The sequence below is a fragment of the Gadus macrocephalus genome, chromosome 5 (genome assembly GCF_031168955.1).
Source record: "Gadus macrocephalus chromosome 5, ASM3116895v1".
In the NCBI taxonomy this organism is placed as follows: Eukaryota; Metazoa; Chordata; class Actinopteri; order Gadiformes; family Gadidae; genus Gadus; species Gadus macrocephalus.
The window spans coordinates 18,774,290-18,795,537 of NC_082386.1; the positions used below are offsets into that span (position 1 = coordinate 18,774,290).

General features: G+C 55.3%; 2 protein-coding genes across 2 annotated transcripts in view; one reads left to right on the plus strand and one right to left on the minus strand.

Moving 5' to 3' along the window:
• Positions 1 to 2,779, plus strand: part of dctn1b (dynactin 1b) — an 18,707-nt gene extending 15,928 nt beyond the window's left edge. The window contains 5 exon segments of the mRNA XM_060052769.1: positions 6 to 25; positions 145 to 276; positions 756 to 775; positions 777 to 843; positions 1,102 to 2,779. Of these exon segments, the coding sequence (XP_059908752.1) occupies positions 6 to 25; positions 145 to 276; positions 756 to 775; positions 777 to 843; positions 1,102 to 1,236 (374 nt within the window). The 3' untranslated portion in view covers positions 1,237 to 2,779.
• A 4,974-nt stretch (positions 2,780 to 7,753) lies between these two features.
• Positions 7,754 to 21,162, minus strand: alms1 (ALMS1 centrosome and basal body associated protein). The gene is made up of 11 exons (XM_060051304.1): positions 21,003 to 21,162; positions 19,978 to 20,149; positions 19,090 to 19,210; positions 17,106 to 18,726; positions 16,370 to 16,523; positions 13,105 to 14,889; positions 12,312 to 12,427; positions 10,977 to 11,835; positions 10,377 to 10,496; positions 9,544 to 9,702; positions 7,754 to 8,559 (listed from the first exon to the last, which is right to left on the minus strand). The coding sequence occupies exons 1-11, from the start codon at positions 21,006 to 21,008 to the stop codon at positions 8,417 to 8,419; spliced, it is 5,256 nt and encodes a 1,751-aa protein (XP_059907287.1). The 5' UTR covers positions 21,009 to 21,162; the 3' UTR covers positions 7,754 to 8,416.
• Between the last annotated feature and the right edge of the window lie 86 nt (positions 21,163 to 21,248).

Here is a 21,248-nt window from a genome sequence, read left to right on the forward strand (position 1 = left end):
GACAGACAGAGACAGGTACTCACTTGTAAGAGGTGGACTAAGAGACAGACAGGTCCCCAGGTACACACACTGACAGACAGAGAGACTGAGAGCGAGACAGAGACAGAGAGACTGACTGACCGGTCGAAGGACTGGTTAACTTAGGAGTTACAACGCATTGGACAGTGCACCTGTAAACATGATCTGTGTCATGGCTCCACAGTGACCCCTAGTGGCCAGCTGCTGGAACAGACGGCCAGACTGCAGGCCCTCAGCGACACACTGGACAGACTGAAGGTAACCAGTCTTTGAATGAAGCTCTCCTCTCACCTCCCTCCTTCTCCTCTCCTCTCCTCTCACCCAAAGGATTTGCATTGATCCTAAAATGTGTTACTGTCTTTATATTTCTCAATCTCCGCATCTGTCTCTCTCACTCTTTCTCTCTGTGTCTGTCTCTTCTCTCACTCCCTCTGTGTCACTCTCGTTCACTCTCTCTCAGTCTTCTTCTCTCTGTCCTCTCCTTTCTCTCTCTGTCTCTCTCTCTCTCTGTTTCTGTCTCTCTCTCTTCTCTCTCGTTTCCTGTCTCTCTCTCTCTCTCTCCTCTCTCTCTCTGTCTCTCTCTTCTCTCTGTCTGTTCTCTCTCTCTCTCTCTGTTTCTCTCTCTCTCTCTCTCTCTCTCTCTCTCTCTTCTCTCTCTCTCTCTCTCTCTCTCTCTCTCTCTCTCTCTCTCTCTCTCTCTCTCTCTCTCTCTCTCTCTCTCTCTCTCAATCTCTCAGGACGAGGTAGCCGACCATGTGTGAGGCAGCAGCGGGAGCTCAGACCTCCTCAGACTTCGCTACCTTCCCCTCCACCTCCTACGTCAAGGTAAGGGTGCCTGGATGGCAGTCACTAATCTAGATATCAGTATGGTGGCCCTGAGGGGTCAAAAAGACACCTGCAACTAACACAACTAATGGGGAACCAAATGATTCATTATTATTAATTATGAATGATCATAATTAATAATTATTACATCACAAAAAGGAGACTATTGAATATTGAATTAATACAAGACATAAACAGAATCATCAATCAACCCTTGGTGGTACCAATGACCTTTGACCTTTTGACCTGTGCCCCCAGGCGCGGGACCGGCAGGGCGACACGGTGCTGGTGGGCCGGGTCACGGTCCCGTGCCCCCGCGGCCACGAGCAGGTCCACCGCCTGGTCCTGTCCCAGTCCCAGCTCCACAAGGTCCACAGTCTGCTGAAGACCTAGGCCCCGCCCCCGCTCCTGGCCCCGCCCGCCGCCCCGGGCCGGCTGTCTCCTGTCCTCCAGGTAATCTCACATAGCCCCGCCCATGAGGTCTAGGGGAGCACAGTGATTGGTGGGGGCAAAGGGGGCGTCATACTCATACACAACCAATGAAATGAAGGCGAGTGTGAAAATGGCGACAAGGAGGCGGGAGTTGACCAAAGGCTCCGCCTCTGAAGGTGTTCTGCTTATTTCCGAGTTTGAGCCAATCATATGGCTTCCTCAGGATTTCTGAGGTGAAGAGGCGAGTTCCCCCCTCCCCCCGGAGCCGATGTGGCCATGAGAGATTACGTTGGGGAGGCGGTGATGCAGACTGGGAAGGGCTAATTGTGTCACATGACCTGTTTAAAGCAACACTACTGCATGTCCAACTCCCCTGAACCCCAACCGTACCCGGATTGTATAGCGGACGCCATTTTCACCTTCAACTATTTACTTCCTGTCAGCTGATGCAACATTGCAGTGATATTTTAGCGAGCCCTGAATTGGCTTTTGGCTTTGGTGTGTGAGTGCGTTTTATCCTATAAACCAGTGCAGTCTATGAGGCCAAACAATCTGTGTTAGTCCAGTATGTTTGTTGATGATGATGACACTGTTGTTGTTTGTGGTGCTGAAGGCGCGTGACTGTGGTTCTCTCCGTATAATCTGTCGACGTTTCGTACCGCCATTTATAACCTTTCCGAAAGTCAAAGGGAAACCGAGTTTGTGTTAATTCTGGTGGGATTACAGAAACGTGTTCGCTGGAAAAAAGATACGCTGTCTAACTCTAAGGGACTTGTGTATGTAACACTAAAGATAACATTTAACGAACTACGATGTAGATACATACACATCTATGGGATATATTCTAGGGTTTATTAAGTTATTAGTTATTTATTGCACAGACTGTCGACGCCAGTAAAGTGTTCCCTCCTGCTGTGAAATGCTCGCTATGAATTTGTGTGCGTTTTTGTACGGGACAGCAGAATTGTATTGGCTCCCATCGTGTCAAACTTCACTTCCTGTTTGTGTTGCTCACTTCCTGTCCCAGCCTTGACACCAGAAAGCCTTGTGGTAGAGATCGATCACTGGTCTTATTGCTTATTTTGACCTCGTCAACGAGCAAAGCGACGTCTTTGCCAAAGAATTTCTTTGAAATCGTTGATTGCAATCAACGGCGATAAGGTTTTAAATAATTTACAAAACAAAATATGTCTTAATTTAACACTTCCTTATTTATTTGTTTTTACACAGTATTATGTAGATGATGCCATGTATATATATATATATATATTTATTTCTAGGAGTTATTTCGTTCATTTTTGCTCATTTGTGAGCATAGTGCATGTGCACATTAACCCCTGCTGTTCCGTCGTACGGTTTCCTTTGTCCCCGTGGTTAAAGTCTGCCGTGATGAAGGTAGCGGGCAGAGCTAGGGACTAGGACCCTGTAACCTGTATCTCTGTGCACCGCTTCATGCTAATCAGTAAATCAACCAATCGATCAATAAAGACAACGGTAGGACCAAGCCGGCCTTGTGTGGGTTTTTGAAATGACATGACTGACGTTTCAAGACTCGATCAAAAACTGTATTTTTTTTTTTTATTAAAAAAGTAAAAAGATTAAAACATTCAGTCTGCGCCAAGACCGCAACATTATAAAATACAGACTTTATTGTTATCATCTACAAAAATCTGTTCACAGCTAGTTCATAATCAACACACACACACACACACACACACACACACACACACACACACACACACACACACACACACACACACACACACACACACACCACACACACACACACACACACACACACACACACACACACACACACACGTCTCAGCTACTAAAATACATCTAGTATAAAAGGAAGTATGAAACCCAGTGTAATGAAGGCGTTGTGGAGAAGCAACTCGTTGGTTCAGAACGCCTGCCAGGCCGGACGCCGAGCGAGAACCCTGGAGGTGATTCTCTGAAGGAGGAGGAGGAGGAGAACGCAGGTGAATTTACCGGCTATACCATCACTTCACTAACAGGTGAGTAATTAGGTGGATACCATCTCTATGACTAAGTGATGAATGAATAAAAGTGAACACCAACGCTTAATGCAAAGCTAAACCAAAATAAATATTGATATGCTAATCTGTCCATCCCACAATGTCCTCCCACAAAATGTAAATATTGACCTTAGAGGCAGCTCCACATGGCATTAAAAGGTGTGTGTGTGTGTGTGTGTGTGTGTGTTCCTCCACACACCTTGTTGAAGAGCTGAGCGTTGAGTCTGTAGGAGCTATACTCCTTCCTCCTCTGCTCCTCCTTGCGCCTCCTCTGCACTTCCGGGAGCTGCTCGTAGATCCTGGAACAGCAAGAGGGGGAGGGGGAGGGGGGGGGGGGGGTTCAGGCTCCGTGATCGGTCCATACACATCCAACACTGGTACCGGGCTAGGCTCAGTACATCACTGGGTCCATACACACTTCAGATGGTCTGGACCGTGTATGGACACAGTAGAGGTCAAACTATGTCAGGAACTCAGCCTGGAAGGCTGAGTTCCTGACATAGTTTGACCTCTACTGGGTCTTCACTAGACACCAGTTAGTACCAGGCTGAGTTCATTACATTCTCGACTGGGTCCACACACTAGACACTGGTACCGTGCCGAGTTCATTACATCATCTCTACACTAGAAACTGTACCGTGCCGAGTTCATTACATCATCTCTACACTAGAAACTGGTACCGTGCCGAGTTCATTACATCATCTCTACACTAGACACTGGTACTTGGCCGAGTTCATTACATCATCTCTACTCGGTGTATACACTACTAGACACTGTTACCAGGCTGACTCCATGACATAATCCCTACTGTCTCCATAAACACGCCAGACCAGCGCAAAGCGAAATTAAACATTTTATTATTTTATTTTATTTAATCTCTTCCTGGCTATCTTTATAACGTGACTCATGACGCGCGATGGGACAACGTCTGTGTGAGGCGCTCTGTGGAACGGTTAGCTCAAAGTCCTACTTGGAACGCCACGAGGCTAACGAGGTCAAAGGTTAAACGAGGCCTTTGGCCGCTTTAACCGTCGCTCGCCCCTCAAAGGGAGGAAGACTCCCCTGAGGCGCGGCGCGGGTGAAGGCGTGCAGAGCGACGAAGGGGCTGAACACTAGTAAGAGTGACACTCACAGCTTGGAGCGGAGGATCATCTCCTTCCTGGGGACCGCTCTCCTGGACGCCCCTGGAGGAGAGAGGAGAGACACGATGAAAACCGAGTGAGGAACCGGTCGAGAGGTCAGAGCTTCTGATCCGACGGGACCGGCTAGAGTCGCCTCGTAGCAGTGGTTCTGAACACTGCAGTCGTTTGCACGGAAGATTAAACACAACCGGTCACTCTGAGGGGAAACGCACGTGTTACAAAAAAATAACTGGATACAAAAAAGAACGCGATACTATACAAAACGTAAATCTAGTTAGAAAAGTCATAAGAACCAATGCCATTGAAAAAATGGTTGAACAAAGGATCATTAACAACATTCTATAGCCTCCATAAAGCCATGCAGAATTCATAAAATCATTCATTTCAACATTTTAAAGACACATAAATGTAAATGTCCAATGGACTGCATTTATCCGTGCAAGGCGACAGCCAACTCGGCGGGAGCAGGTCGAGGTGTCTTGCTCAGGGACACCTCGACACTCGGACTAGCAACCTTTCCTCGGGCCAGCAACCTTCCGGTGACCAGCCGACCCGCTCTGCCTCCTGAGCCTCATGCCGCCCAAAGAGGTCAAATAATGAACCGTTTTGAATCACAGACTCCCGGGCGCTGTACCTGTGGGGTGGGGGGCCCTCCAGGGGGCGCCCTGGGCCCGGTACGGCCGCTGCTCCCCGTCCTCGCAGTACAGGCCCTGCAGCCTCCTCTCCTCCGCCTGCAGGGCCAGCCGCCGGAGCCGCTCCCGGGACCGGGACACGAACCCCGGCCTCCGCAGGGCCAGAGACTCCTGGAGGGGAGGGGGTGGGAGGGGGACGAGGACGAGGACGAGGACGAGGAGGAGGACAGATTTGGCGTTATTTATCAGATCGCGAGCGAACCTTGATGGTTTTGGGTGGGAGACAGAACACCTAGATCCTGCAGAGCACCACTCAGGCTTCGTGGGTAGCCTAGACCCCCCCCAGTGGGTGAGGACACCCACCTGCAGAGAGAGGGGGACCAGACGCGAGGAGGTGGTCTTGGCGAGGGGTTCCTGGTCTGGTCGGGGGTCGCTGCGGACCGCCTGGTCCCGGCCGGCTCCGTCCTCCTGGACCTGTCTCTCTCTCAGAGGCTCCCCTCCAGGGTTGGATCCTGCAGTAGGCCTCGAACCAGACCGAGCCCCCGCCCCCTGCCAGGCCCCTCCCCCTCCCGCTGCCGAGGCCCCGCCCACTTCTCCGGGCGGTTCTCCTTCCGGTCCTCTGACGGCTCGTCTTCGGTGGCGACGAACCAGGTAACCCTGCAGGGGAACACGGGGTCAGACGGTGTGCGCCCCCTAGTGGTGACATGTTGCACTGCACAGGGTATGTCACAAACATGATGGTGGTATATCTATATGGATTTATGATGATTAATTGATTAATGATACGTTTATTATGATAACTATACACATACTAGTCCACACGTCTATCTATATAAAAAATATTGGGCAAGTAATAACGCCTCGTGCCCACTGCACCGTCAGTCAACGGACGTGGGAAGGCGTGGCTGACGGATGGTGGAGTAGTCTTTGCAGAGGCATCCGTCAGCCAATCAAATCGCTTCGCCGGTTCTTCCCGCTTCTTCCTGCTTGTTGCGAGGCAAGATGACCCGCTTTCCCGCTTTCCCGCTTTCCAGTATCGTCAGAGCCCGAGTCGCGTCACAGTGCTTAAATTTGCATACGCGATCTGATTGGATGACGGAACCGTCGCTGCCGAAAAAGTGAACATTTTTCAACTTTCTGACGGTGGCGAACGCTCCAAACGAACGGACGGATCCACAATGCATTGCGCGTCCGTCCCATTCAAAGTCAATGGGCAACGGACAACTGACGGAGGTAGTGGGCACGGGGCGTAAGTCTTTCTATTGTCACGGCAACCCTGCTGTCGGGAGGCGGGACCTACCCTTGGTGAGGGGTTTAGATTGGCTCCTCCTGCTGCCCCCTCCTCTCTTTTGACGGAGACCTGGGGGTCGCGGCGGGGGTCGGCGGGGGAGGGGAAGGTGGTGCCACGCTCGGGTGTTGCGACGGGTGGCGTGGCTCACAAACTCCAGATCCTGGAGGGAGGGAGAGGGGGGGAGGGAGGGAGGGAGGGAGGGGGGAGGGAGAGGGGGTGAGTGACTGACTGACTGACTGACTGACTTTTAAACCACATTTCAAAGCTATGACAGTGCTGAGCCTGATAGGAGATCTGTCCCCCCCCCTCACCCTCACCCTCCTCCCACACCCTGATGAACCCTCCCTTTGTCCCTTGGTGCCGCCCGGGAGCTGTTCATCAGACACATGCCGGGCCTTTCTACTGACGGACCCGGACCGCACGTCACTGGGACCGCTCGTCGTCAGGGCCTTCCTGGAGGAGCGCTCTCCCAGACTACTCTACTCTTACCCAAGGACAGACCCGGGACTGTGACAAACACAGACATGACGGACCTAACTTGTTTCCTGGAGCCGAGTTCAGGAACCACAGGGTTTCTGAATCGTTCGGTCTCTTACTCTCTGGCTCAGCTCAGAGTGAGGGGCGGGGGGGGGCTTTTAGAAATAGTCCTGGGACTTTTAGGAATACAGACAGCGCTCTCAATGCATTCTACCAAGTTTATTCCTCTGATTTGGATGGTGTGCTTCACTGCTCGCGGCCCGCTATGTCTCTCTGGATCAGTGTGTGATGGGGTCCCAGACAGTGGAGAGACAGCAGAGCCCGGGGGGGGGGGGGGGGGGGGGGGGGGGGGTACTGACTGCCTGGACGCCTCTGTTGACCAGCCGGACCCCAGCGGCGCCCGGTCCTGGGGTCCGTCAGGACGTAGCTAGTGGCCGACGACACAGACCCAGCCTGATGGACGGACAGACACACAGCGAAAACCCACTTTAGATACCGTTTGGTTATGTTCAGACACGCTGTGCATTAAACATTGGAACAGTGTGTCCTTGGACTGTGTTTCTTCCACTGGATCATAAGTTTGTAAAACATTTCCACGGTGATTTCTTAGTGTTTGGTAGTTGGGTTCTAGTCTTTAGTGTACAGACTCGGACCTACCCTGGACTCGGCTCGGGGCTCTGAGACGAGGGACCCAGGGAGGCGTGTCTTCCGTCGTCCCTCCTCCCTCCTCTCCTCTGCTCCTCCCCTCCCTCTTTTCTCTCCCCTCCCTCCCCTTGTTCTCTCCCCTCCCTCCCCCCTCCTCCCTCACTCCTCTCCCCTTCCTCCTCCCTCCTCTCCCCTCCCTCCCCCCCCTCCTCCCCTCCCTCCTCTCCCCTCCTCCTCCCTCCTCTCCCCCTCCCTCCCCTTATTCTCTCCAGTCCCTCCCCCCTCCTCTCCCCGCCTCCCCGCCTCCGCTCTGCTGGTGGATGGCGTGGTAGAGCCTCCGAGGGAGGGCGACCCCGGGGTCAGACTCCTCCGGACCCGGTCGGACCCGAAGGCGCGGACCAGCCGCTCCGTGTCCACCGTGGACACGAGCCGGGACGTTGGACAGCGTCTCCGAGCTTGTCCCTCTCCGCGGGGAAGCGGTGCCGCCCGTGGGCGGGGCTAGAGTGGGAGGAGGCGGGGCTCAGGCTCTCCTCTTCCTGTGTCCGCGCAGGCCACCGGGGGTGTCCGCCGTCGTCGCCCGTGACCTCTGACCGTCTACCCTCCTGTACGGCGGCTGCTGGAGGACCAGACGTAGACACAACCCCCCCACCTCCTCCTCCACCCACACCTTCTCCGTGGAGGAGGCGTTTCAGGCGCTCCAGAGCAACAGGAGAGACGGCTCGCTCTCATTGGTCGGATGGGGGTCCACCAGGCTCCGCCCCTCCGTTGACTCTTTGCCACAGTTGGCCCAGAGACGCACCAGTCTGCTGCGATTGGACCAGCTGGCCAAAGTCCGCCCCCCCCTCCAATCCCGACGAAGAGGCGGAGTTGTGGGCGTCGGCGTATTCCCTTGTCGAGGTGCCTCGGTCCGTCTCATACGCCATTGGTTTGAACTCCCAGCGCTCTCCTCGGATTGGCTGTCGCTAAAGGAGTGCCGGGGCTTGTACCTGGTCTCTCGAGGCGCCGGACAGGTGCATGCTGGGGTAACGGCGCAGAGGAGAGCCGAGAGGATGGACCTGGAGATCACATGAGCAGGTGAGATTGACCGCGGTACTAGAAGGTACTCGTCCAGAGCAGTTGACTGTAGTTATCCATGCTCAGAGGGCGCCCAGTGATGGAACCAGCAACCCCCCTACTCTACCCTGTCCTGAACAGGGCTGGTCCTGTAGGTTAGGCTACCAGGGTTAGCCTACCTGTCTGTAGGGCTAGCAGGGTTAGCCTACCTGTCTGTAGCGCTTGCAGGGTTAGCCTACCTGTCTGCAGGGCTAGCATGGTTAGCCTACCTGTCTGCAGCGCTTGCAGGGTAAGCCTACCTGTCTGCAGGGCTAGCATGGTTAGCCTACCTGTCTGTACGGCTAGCAGGGTTAGCCTACCTGTCTGTAGGGCTAGCAGGGTTAGCCTACCTGTCTGTAGGGCTAGCAGGGTTAGCCTACCTGTCTGTAGGGCTAGCAGGGTTAGCCTACCTGTCTGTAGGGCTAGCAGGATTAGCCTACCTGTCTGTAGGGCTAGCAGGATTAGCCTACCTGTCTGTAAGGCTAGCAGGGTTAGCCTACCTGTCTGTAAGGCTAGCAGGGTTAGCCTACCTGTCTGTAGGGCTACCTGTCTGTAGGGCTAGCAGGATTAGCCTACCTGTCTGTAAGGCTAGCAGGGTTAGCCTACCTGTCTGTAGGGCTACCTGTCTGTAAGGCTAGCAGGGTTAGCCTACCTGTCTGTAAGGCTAGCAGGGTTAGCCTACCTGTCTGTAGGGCTAGCAGGGTTAGCCTACCTGTCTGTAGGGCTAGCAGGGTTAGCCTACCTGTCTGTAGGACTAGCAGGATTAGCCTACCTGTCTGTAAGGCTAGCAGGGTTAGCCTACCTGTCTGTAGGGCTACCTGTCTGTAGGGCTAGCAGGGTTAGCCTACCTGTCTGTAAGGCTAGCAGGGTTAGCCTACCTGTCTGTAAGGCTAGCAGGGTTAGCCTACTCTCTGTAGGACTGGTCCTGTCTCTAAGGGTCACTCTACCTGTGTGTGGGACCAGCGGGGACCCGGGGACCCCGCCCGTCCTCAGCCTCTTGCTGTAGACCCCCTCGGTGTGTCTGAAGCTCACGCCCCGGTCCACGCCGGGGTCCGTGGTCCCCAGGACGCCGGGGCCGAAGCGGGGGGGCACGGCGTCATCGGAGCCTGGGGGGGGGGTCGGAGGGGAGAGATGAGTGGGAGATACTGGAGAACGGTATCTCTCCGTTCTTCAGGGTCAACCGCCGCGCGGTCTCTCGGAGGTCCTCAGCTGCGCTGGCTAGGGGCCCTGGGGGGGGGGGGGGGGGGGGGGTCTTTGTCTGACAGCGGCCCAGGAACATGAATGATTCATGAGGGGAGGAGTGGTTCACTAAAGGAGCAGCTGCTGGTCGTGGTGCTGGGGAGGGCTACAGGGTTCTGCCCGCTCAGGACTCACTGACACTTACTGATCCATCGCCCAGACTACCTGTGTTGACAATCCTTCCAGGACATCACAGATGATAACCGGAGATGATGTATTTCAGCCATTTTATAACAAATCATGACAATTAAACATATAGATAATAGTATCCTTGCAGACAGCACCAATGTGGTTTCTAGCAACTAGGTTCCTGTTAACGTTAACAGTAAAATACTGATACATTTTCTAGACATTCCTAGACGTTCCTGGATGTTCCTAGACATTGCTAGACATTCCTAGACGTTCCTGGATGTTCCTAGACATTGCTAGATGTTCCTAGACGTTCCTAAATGTTCCTAGATGTTACAAGATGTTCCTAGACGTTCCTAAATGTTCCTAAACGTTCCTAAACGTTCCTGGATGTTCAGGTGGGGGTGCGTACCTGGATGGGTGCTCTCAGCGGTGCTGCTGCAGCGCTCGGGGGAGAAGGACGCCTCGCTCTGCGGAACGTAGAACAGCTCCTCGCTGCCGCGGGGCTTGTAGGGCAGGAGAACGGGGTGCGCTGGGGAGGGAGAACGGAGGACAGTCAGGACCACGTTACCCCGGGACCCGGAACCGCACGACCGCCGCAGCACCCGACACTATAGAACCCGACACCGCAGCACTGCGGCCCCCGTAACCCGACCCCGTCGGGGAGACACGGTTTGGATCAGGGATGGTGGTGGGATTTGTAGTTTTAGTCAGACGACTAAAACTACAAATCAGCAATATTGTATAATTAATACCTTCATTGGTTGAGTCATTTCAGGGATTAGTGTGTTTTCAGGTAGGGCTACGACTGTAGCATTCAATACTACCTCATACTTACGAGTTAAATCCCAACTGTGCGTCCTTATATGCAAATGGCTCTCATTGATTATTGCTTTGACGCAAATAAAAAGCTAATTCAACCTAGACCATAACTAAACGACTACGTTCCTCGCATTGTTCCTGCATGTTGCTCCATCAGCCTGATCCCCAGGACCTCCACCAGGGGGCCTACCTGCACCGTGAGCAGCTCCCGGCCGCCGGGATGGAGTGAAGGATTGCGGGGGACGGCTGGGTGCGGAGGAGGTCCTCGCGTCCGCAGTCAGCCCCGCCCTGAACAGCGCGGAGGTGTCGGCTCGCTGCGGAGCGCGCCCTCTGATTGGTTCCCTGGTGTCACATGGCTTGGCCGGACCACCAGATCCAGTAGCGGCGGCGGCGGCGGTGCTGAAGGTGGTGGTGCGTGGGAGGGGGGAGAACTCTCTGGAGGGCGGCCCCCCGTCCTGGGCGGGGGGGCCGCCGGCGTGCGCCCTGAGCCCCGGGGGTTTGGGGGACAGGGTGAGGTGGAGGTGGGAGACGTGACCCCCGGTGCTTGGGGAGTCGGAGGAGCCCGTCCCGTGGGGGGGGGGCAGGGGGGTGCGTCTCCCGAAAGCCAGGTTTCCCGCCGCCGGCGAGGACGCAGGAAGCTGGCCGGCGTGACTTCCTGTCGGCTCTCGCCCTCCGTGCAGCGTGCTGCTGCCGGACCCCGGCCCGGAGCCGGAGGTGGAGGAGGAGGGCGGTGCAGGCGGGGGGCCGGGGTCCGTGGAGAGGTGGGTGAGGCGGAGGGGTTCGGGTTCGGGGGCGGGGCTGACGGGGGGGGCGGGGCTGACGGGGGGAGCGGGGGAGGGGGAGGGGGAGCGGCGGCAGGTGGAGATGGTGATGGAGCTGAACGTGGGCGGGGGGGCCCTGGGGAGGGCCACCCCCTCGCGGGCGGCGATCTCTCGCACCCGGGCCTCCAGGCCCGGTCGAGGTCCCGGGGGAGCGGCGCCAGTCGGGCGGAGAGGGCGCCCCCGCAGGCTGGACACGGTACTGCTCTCCGTGTCCGTGCTGGTGATGTTCTGGTAAAGAACGACACACACAGGATCAAAGTGAGAGGATGTTACTCCTCTGCTCCTCACACAACGGCCCGTCTCTAAACACAGTCTTCTTAAGATCTTGTACGTAATCTTACAAAAGGTTTACATTTTAAAATGAGTTTAAAATGAGTCCTTCAACCGGTGGTGGACACGCCCACTTGTGATGTCAGAAGCGACCCATTTTCCAAACGGCTTGTAACGGCTAATCACACTCACACCTGGTGGTATAACATGTCACCTTTAAAGGTGTAAAGCTCTCCTTATGAAATCGTACAAAGTGTAGTTTTAGACCACTGCAAACCACGCCTCACTCTGGTTTACCTGCAGGTGAACGCTACAACATCCAGGAGCTGAGAGCAGACAGCAGAACGATAGACAGGACATGTTTAGGCTTCTGGTTCCCATTGTGATCCGTAGTGTTTGGTGTGTGTTTGAGTGCGGTCATGTCTTGGGTCTACCTGCAGGGGGCGTAGTAGGAGGATCTCCCTCTTGATCTCCTCGATGCGTCGCCTGTCCTCAGTGTCCATCTCTAGGGACTCGCACCGCTGACCGGACACCTTGAGCCGGAGCCACTCTGAACACACACACACACACACACACACACACACACACACACACACACACACACACACACACACACACACACACACACACACACACACACACACACACACACACACACACACACACACACACACACACACATTAGTCTACTGCCCAAGCACGAAATGCTACGCTACGGCTATGTTAAATGCTAACAAACTAAGTTAGTTCTAAGCCATGGTATATGATATGCTAATACCAAACCATGCTATATGCTATCAAAGTTTCCCGCAGAAAATGTGTTAGTTAAGGTGGTGGGGTTTGCCGTCAGACCGGAGGGGGGCTGCTAAACAACATTGTCAAAGTAAAAACTGAAACAAGAACCCAAGAACTGCAATTTGAACTTTCAAAATATTCCAAAACAAACTTTTTTTAAGTTTGGTTTGGCTGTTAAGGCGGAGGCGTGTGTTGCCGCCTAAGCCGTACAGTGCTGTGGGAAACCCTGTGCTATGCTACATTATATGACATGCTAAAACTAAACCCCGTTAAATGCTATGCTACGTTTTTGATATGCTAATAACACACCATGTAATATGCTATGCTACGTTATATGATATGCTAATAACAAACCATGTAATATGCTATGCTACGTTATAAAGTATGCTAATCCTAATCCTGTTTAATGCTTTGCTACATGGTGCGGCCTACCTCGGGCCCTGGGGTCCTCCCGGTCGGTGGCGGTGCTGGAGCTGCTGGTCGTCATGGTGAAGGAGGACTCGCTCTGCAGCAGCTTGGCGACGCGGACGGCCAGGGAGCTGTCGCTGCTGTTCCCGTCGCTCAGCACGCCGTGCGCAGGCTCCGCCTCCACCACAGAGGCGGGGGAAGGGGCGGGGCTTCCTGGCTCCTCCTCTTCCGGTGCCTCAGTGGGTTCGGGGGTCAGCCGAGGTTCGGGGGTCAGCCGAGGTTCAGAGGTCAGCCGAGGTTCAGAGGTCGTCTGAGGGTCAGGGGTAAGCCGAGGTTCAGGGGTCAGCTGGCGGTCAGGGGTCAGCTGAGGTTCAGGGGTCAACCGAGGGTCAGGGGTCAGCTGGCGGTCAGAGGTCAGCTGAGGTTCAGGGGTCAACCGAGGGTCAGGGGTCAGCTGGCGGTCAGAGGTCAGCTGAGGTTCAGGGGTCAACCGAGGGTCAGGGGTCAGCTGGCGGTCAGGGGTCAGCTGAGGTTCAGGGGTCAGCTGGCGGTCAGGGGTCAGCTGAGGGTCAGGGGTCAGCCGAGGGTCAGGAGTCGTCTGAGGACTGGCGGACATCTTCACCGCGGGGACGGCGAGCGTGGTCGTCAGGGGAACGTTGGTTCCGTCGGGGGGCGCGGCACTGCAGCCCTCAGGCTCCGCCCTCCTCGTTGTCTTGGCGACGAGGGGGGGCGGCTGCGACGACCCGCTCACAGAGCCCGCCTCCTGCCCTGTCGGTTGGCCGGCGGGCTGTGACGGTGGGTGGTCCGGTCGCCGTGGCGACGGACCGGAATCTCTCGGCGCCAGCATGGAGTCGGACGAGGAGCGGGCCCACCGCGGGGGAGAGGAGGAGGAGGAGCCATCCAGTCCTCCCGCCCCCGCCCAGGAGGTGAAGGCGGAGTCTTGGAACACGGCCGCGCCCCCCCTCCTCCTCAGAGCGAGGAGGAGGTCGTCGTCGGAGTGGGGTCGCGACATGGGCAAGGAGGAGGAGGAGGAGGACACTCCCAGGGGGTTCTGGGTGGGAGGTGTGTAAGCGCCCACGGGGGCCTCCGCGGCGGTCCTCCTAGCGCAGGAGCTAGCCTGCGGCGGTGACACCAACGACTTCCTGTCTCTCGCCGTGCTGTCAGTCAGCGTGGACGAGCTGCTAGCCTCAAACCGGTCACTGAGTCGGACGGGGACGCGGCCAGCGCCAACGCTAGTGCTAATGCTAGTCTGGCTACTGCTAGAGCGGCTAACGCCGGCATGGTGATCGTGAGCACTTCGGACCTTAGCGTGGCTAACGCTAGCGTGCCTAGCACTAGCATGGCTAACCCTAGCATGGCGATCGCTAGATCGGTTACTGCTCACATGGCTACCGCTAGCGTGCCTAGCACTAGCATGGCTGACCCTAGCATGGCGATCGCTAGAACGGTTACTGCTCACATGGCTACCGCTAGCGTGCGTAGCACGAGCATGGCTAACCCTAGCATGGCGATCACTAGAACGGTTACTGCTCACTTGGCTACCGCTAGCATGGCTACCGCTAGCATGGCTACCGCTAGCATGGCTAACCATAGCATGGCGATCACGAGAACGGCTACCGCGAGCGTGGGTGTGGCTCGCGAGGCTGGGGTTTGTTTGGGAGTCGCTTGGGGGCGGGTCCGGCGAGGGGGAGACAGTGGGCTGGACGTGAGCCGCTGGACCGAGGCTGTCCACACTGAGCGCCACGGACACGCTGGAGTCCAGAGACGGCACGCTGCACTGGGAGACGTCCGGCTTGTGGGGGCTGTCGCCTGGCGGAGGAGAGAAGGAGGTCGAGGAGTTCATCCACATTCAGGGCAATCACATCAGTCGGGAGACAGCTATGCTGTCGGAGTGTGGTGAAGATGAGAAGACACCTCGGCGCTTAAAAGGGGACAAATTAAACCACCAGGTGTGGGTTTGATTAGCCGCTACAAGCCGTTTCGAAATTCTGCCTCTTCTGACATCACAAGCGGGCGTGTCCGCCTAGATGTATGACGGATAGATTAGCAGAAGTTTGCTACAGTCCACTGGGTAGGCTGGAAGACGGATCTACCCAGCACACATCTAGGTGGACACGCCCACTTGTGATGTCAGAAGAGGCCGATTTTAAAAACGGGTTGGCAACACTTTATATTAAACATTACGTTTAAAGGGCTCATGTCGTGCAACTGTAGCCTGGCTAACGCCAGACCTCACCTCAATCTACATTGAGATGAGGTCTGGGAACCACACATACATTTTCTCGTATTTGAGGCGTGATTTACGATTGCCCGGAGCCGTTTATTGGACGCTACGAATGTCTATCATACGAGTCTGTACGTAGCTCATAGCCAATCAAAGCCTGTTGGTAGCAGGGCAAAGATATCCTTCTTGGTAATGAAAGAGTTTAACGCCGAAAGTTGCTATTTTTTCAAAATAAACTTGCGTTCTGAACTACTTAGAACACTATCTAAGGCTGCATCGAAGGGTAACGCGTCTGCTGCCATTTTGGATCCGTAAACTACAAGCTTCGGTGTGTCGCATAGACGTCGTCGTCGCCTTGCCGTCCCTCCCCGTTCTGTGATTGGTTCCCTATCTCAGGCAAAAATCGGATCCATAGAATCCAGGCTGCCTAGCAGCGCGAAAAGAAATCGCACGCAAGGCAGCATGGGTATACCCAGGCTAGTGCCACTGGGTATAGACTAGGGTTGCCGCGGTATACGGTATTACCGGTGTTGAGGCATACACCGATTACTCTGTGTTGCACACCGGCAACACCGATTTATTTTTTTATTTTTTTCAGTAATAAAAAACGAATTCAGTAAAAATGAATAATATAATTATAATTAAGAAAATTTAAATGTGTAGAATAGGCCACAGTTCTGCTCTGGAGAATTGGCGCGCCGAGAATTGGGAGAGCTCCCCGCGCTACGGCCATCCGGAGGCGCACAGAGCTTTTGGCCGTGATAATATATAAAATTATATTATACTATTATATATAGAACGTTATAAGACGTCGAGAATTGGCGCGCTGCCAGCCGCTGTCACCGAGTGTGAGAGGAGAGTTGACGGAGAAGATGGCGGTTGACCTAGATTCAAAGTTAATACCGTTTATACCGGTAATACCGGTGTTGACACGAGCGTATTACTCGGTGTGAAAATGTCCACACCGCGGCAACCCTAGTGTGGGCAGAACATTGTTCAGAAGACTTGGCATGGGGTGGGTCTGTTGGTGACCAGACGTCTGAACGTCTGTCTGGGCGGCCTCACCTTCCCAGGGCTGGCTGCTCTTGGTGCCCACGGAGCCCTCGATGGTGAGCAGGTCGGTGGGGGAGAACTCGGGCTCTCTGATGGGCCCCTGGGGGCCAAATGGGGTCAGGATGGTGGAGGGAGACTGGTCGATGCCCAGGTTATGGAGGTACAACTGCAGGGGACACACACACACACACACACACACACACACACACACACACACACACACACACACACACACACACACACACACACACACACACACACACACACACACACACACACACACACACACACAGAGTCAGAAGGATGTCCCAGTAGGACTGACATCTAAAATCGAATTTTTTAGTAATGACTTAATATTACTTTACTGAAAGTAGTATTATATTATTATTATACAATACCAGCTCAACTGGTACTGCATGCATGGTGTCTACACCACCAAGGTGCGCTCAGCAAATTTTTAACACGTCCATTTTAGGGTCAAACGATCTCAAAACGTATATAAATCGAGTTGAAACTATATTAGAACAGTTGGATACATATTTGTACATTATTCTCAGATTTAATTTTTTCAACTTGAATTTTTTTAGCCTTTTTTTAACTGGGAAATTTCAAAGATCTTTCAAAGGAAAAAAATTGGACTAAATGCATCACGTCAAAAATAATCGTGATTACAATATCGACCAAAATAATCGTGATTCTGCTTTCTGCCATAACCGAGCAGCCCTGGTCGCTGCCCCGTCTGACGTACCGGGATCCTCTCCTCAATGTTCAGCTCCCTGGCCCTGGTGGGGGCGGGGGCGGGAGGAGGAGGCGGGGGCGTCGCGGGCCTGGACGGCGTCCAGTAGGGGGCGTAGTTGTCCACCTCCAGGCTGACCACGGAGGAGGGGCCCGTGGAGGCGGCCAGCAGCCGGTGGAGGTCGCGGTGAGCGTCCCGGGAGGGGGACAGCGTCCCGCTGGCGTCCGTCTCCGGGGAGCCGTCGCTGAAGCGCCCCAGGGCGGCGAGCGGCGAGGGGCGGGGCGGGGCGGCGTGCGTCGGGAGCGGGCCCACCACCGTGCTGAGGGACGAGTGCGACTGGGAGCGGCCCAGCGGGGAGGCGGGGCCGCTGCCCGCCGCCTCCCCTCGCCGCGGGGACGAGGAGGGCGTGGCGCCGGAGGGGGCGGAGTCGGGGCGGACCTGCTGCCTCAGGATGCGGCTGAGGGTGTCGGCGACGGCGCCGTGCGCCCGCTTCTTGGGCGCCTGCAGCGCCAGGCTGTCGGAGAGCGAGGGCTGCCCCGCCGCGCTCTGATTGGCCCTCCAGGCGTCCACCTTCTCCATGTAGTTGAGGGTGGGGAGCGTCGGGACGTTCCCGGACGTCGGGGCGTCCTGTCGGCCGGCGCCCGGGTCCGGTGAGGTCTCCGTCCTGGCTGGACCTCGGCGTCGGAGCGGACCCGCGACCCGGGACCTGGCCGGGGCGTTGAACACCCCCGGCGTGGACTGGGACTGCGGGAGGAGCCCCAGATGGGACCCGTCGAATTGGTTCCCCGAAGACCAAAAGTCCCGCCCCCCGGTCCCGGGCACGCCCCCGTATCCCAGCGGCAGAGGGGGACCGGACGCAGCGGGAACGCCGGCCTGGTTCCCTCCGACCGGCCTCCCTCTGGCCGTCCCGGGCGCCGGAGCGGGGAGGGGTGTGTGGGTGTGGTCTCGGGTGGCTCCTCCCCCCCGGCTGGTCCGGCTGAGCTCCGCCTCCGACCGCAGCTCCCGGCGGAGGGCCTGGCTGCTCTCGTCCGGGTGCGTGTCCCGGGACCCCACCGTGATGTTGGCCGCCTCCGGGGGGACCCCCTCCCCCGTGGGGGCCGAGCGGACCGGCTCACGGGGCTCTACAGCGCCGCCGCCGCCCCTTGGACGTTCCCGCCTTCCCGCGCTCAACCTAGGAGCGCCGGCGCCGCTTCTAGCCTCCCTAGTGGCGCCGCTGGGTGTCCTCTTGACAGAGCTTTCCGAGGCAAACGACGCAGCGCTGCTATTGGCTCCCGAGGACACGTCGGGGAGGGCGTCCGCCGTACGACCAATCGGTGGCGGGGTCCTCGCTGGAGCGTCTTCCCTCGAACCCGTTCCCTGGCCGGCGTCGGCGGGAGCTGGCGGTTGGGCCCGGGTTCCTTCCGGGTGGTTCTTTCTGCGGCTGTCTCCGGGTGACAGACTGTGCTGGGAGAGGGACCAGCAGCTGCTCCCGCCCTCCTCCTCCTCCTCCGTCAGGGCGGTTTTCGTGGCGATGGTCGTCATGGCGAGGGGATGCTGGGACAGGGACCCGGGCTCCGAGGCCAGGGAGGTGTCGGGCTTGTCCTCTGACGGGATCTGAGACGCATCGTAGGCGAGGGAGAGGTCTGGAGAGGCCCTAGAGAGACAGACACAGACACAGACACAGACAGACAGACAGACAGACAGACAGACAGACAGACAGACTTTGGTTCAGACTGGTATTGTGGAGCACCAGAAGCATTGAATCGCTCGGTGTAATAAGACTGTTTTCTTAAATGCGTTCCCTTTCTGCTTTGTTCCCCTTGTTGTCCATTTTTTATTCCACAGAGCTTCAACCTCGACCCCAGGCTAATCCTTCGAGGAAGGCCCCTTTGCAGAAACATAATTTCACCACAAGAAACATTTGGTGTGACGAAAATGAAAGGGAACCGGTGCATAACAAACAAAAAGGTTTTGCTGCCCTGGGTCAGGTCGCCACAACGCGAGGTCGTCTCCTTACCTCAGAGGAACGAACTCCAGGCCGGTGCCCTGGAGGAGGGAGAAGTCCAGGGAGTGGTGGGGTCCGCTGGCGTGGGACGGCACCAGGGACAGGAGCGGGGACAGACCGCTGTCCTGGAACTCTGATCAGGGAGACAAGCGGTACAGGACAGGCAGTCTGCATCACAACCCAGTGCAACTGCTATTCTTACTTTTTACTTTGGTAGTCATTTGGCAGACGCTTTTTAAAAAGGTTGATATCATGGCACCAGGTATGAGTTTGATTAGACACTACAAGTCGCTTGAAAATGCTCTTCCTAGTGCCTTAGTGAGGTCACAGGTGGGAATGTCAACCTAGATGTAAGAGTCTAGATAGATCCATCCACGACCAGCCTACCCAGACGTGGGCCGTAGCAAGTGTTGCTTATCTATTCATCATACTTTTAGGTAGACAGGCCCAATTGTGGTGTCACTAAAAACACAGGAAAAGGCAGCTTTTCACACGGCTTTGTAGTCAGACTCACACCTGGTGGCATAAACATCATCCCGTTAAACACGGTGACTGACATGTGCATGTGGATACGAGGTCATTAAGGAGCAGCAGGTAGCGGTCTAGGGGCATCGCACTCATGGGGGATAAAACCCGGCCCCTTTCACCTGGGATCCAGGGTTAGGGCTTACGATTCCCACTAGACCACCCATGCTATGCAAGTATGCACACTCACAGATTTCAAAGACGCTTTGGATAATAGCGTCCACTGAATGTAATTTCATATCATTGATGTTATCATTCGTTTGACTCTCATGGTCTTATTTCCATGCATACGTTTGTAAGAAGCATTTAGCTGGAGTGGAATACAGTCAGATACATACAAACAAACAAGAGTAGTAAAAGCATGGCTATACACACCCAGCTGGAAAGAGGGGTCCCGGTGTGGCTTTTGTTCAGGGGGTCCCGGGGCGTGGCGCTCCGGACCGCCGCCCGGACCCCGCCCGCTCCCACGGGGCTCCACCCACGACCGCGGGCTGCACTGACTACTAGTGTCCGACGCTGCTGCCGACCGGACACTCGACTCGGGCTCCTGTGTGTCCGCAGAGGTCAAACCAGGAGCATAGTGTATGAACTCAGTCGTTTTTCGTGACAAAGGTTTTTAGTGAAGAAGAAATACTAAAAAGGTAAACATTCCCTAACATTCAACATTTCATGTTCATCAGGTGGAGCCGGGGATTGAACTAGCAAACCTTGCGGTTACAAGTCAACCCGCTCTACCTCCTGAAATACTGTACTGTGCAACACTTATACTGTTGAAGAGCTGCACATGAGCACCTATGGATGACATTGCTTATAATTGGGACTGAGAAGATTGCAAATCTTCTCAGGAGCATGTCCACACAACACAAAAGTGGACTCTATAGACGAGAAGATGTGGACTCTACAGACCACAAGATGTGGATACTATAGACCACAAGATGGGAACTATACAGACCACAACAGTGGATTCTACAGACCAGAAGATGTGGACTCTATATATCAGAAGATGTGGAGTCTACAGACCAGAAGATGTGGACTCTATAGACAAGAAGATGTGGACTCTAGACCACAATATGTGGACTCTATAGACCAGAAGATATGGGCTCTACATACCGGAAGATTTGAACTCTACAGACCACAATATGTGGACTATACTAGTCTGTTCCTCGCAGTGCAGTCAGTCAGTGCTCTACAGACCAACATTAGCTGTTTGTGATCAGGGGACGATCTTGCCTCAATTTTGATTTCAACTCAATGGTTCAGTGTCGGCTACAAATTAGCCTCTCAAGCTAATCCCGTCCGCTACTGCGGACTGTTGTTGTGTCCGTGCAACCGGAACTGCCATGCACAATACTTTATAAAGTCGGTATGCCGTTATAAATAAGGTGTAAATATTAACCTACCTCCATGTTATTGTGCGTCTTGTGCGCCAGTAAGCGCGCCTAACGACAGTTTGTATCCATGGAGCTTGTTGCTAGGTGCCGCTCGGAGTGCCCCGGAAACGCGCGGCGATTTGAAAAAATAAAGCTAGTTGAATCTAATGGTGTGTTCCTGAATCCTCGGACGCCAGCCTTCCGAGTTGCACGTCTTGCACGTTTGACGTCACTTCCGGTCTCGGAGCATTCATCAGCGTTCCTGTTCGTCTTTGT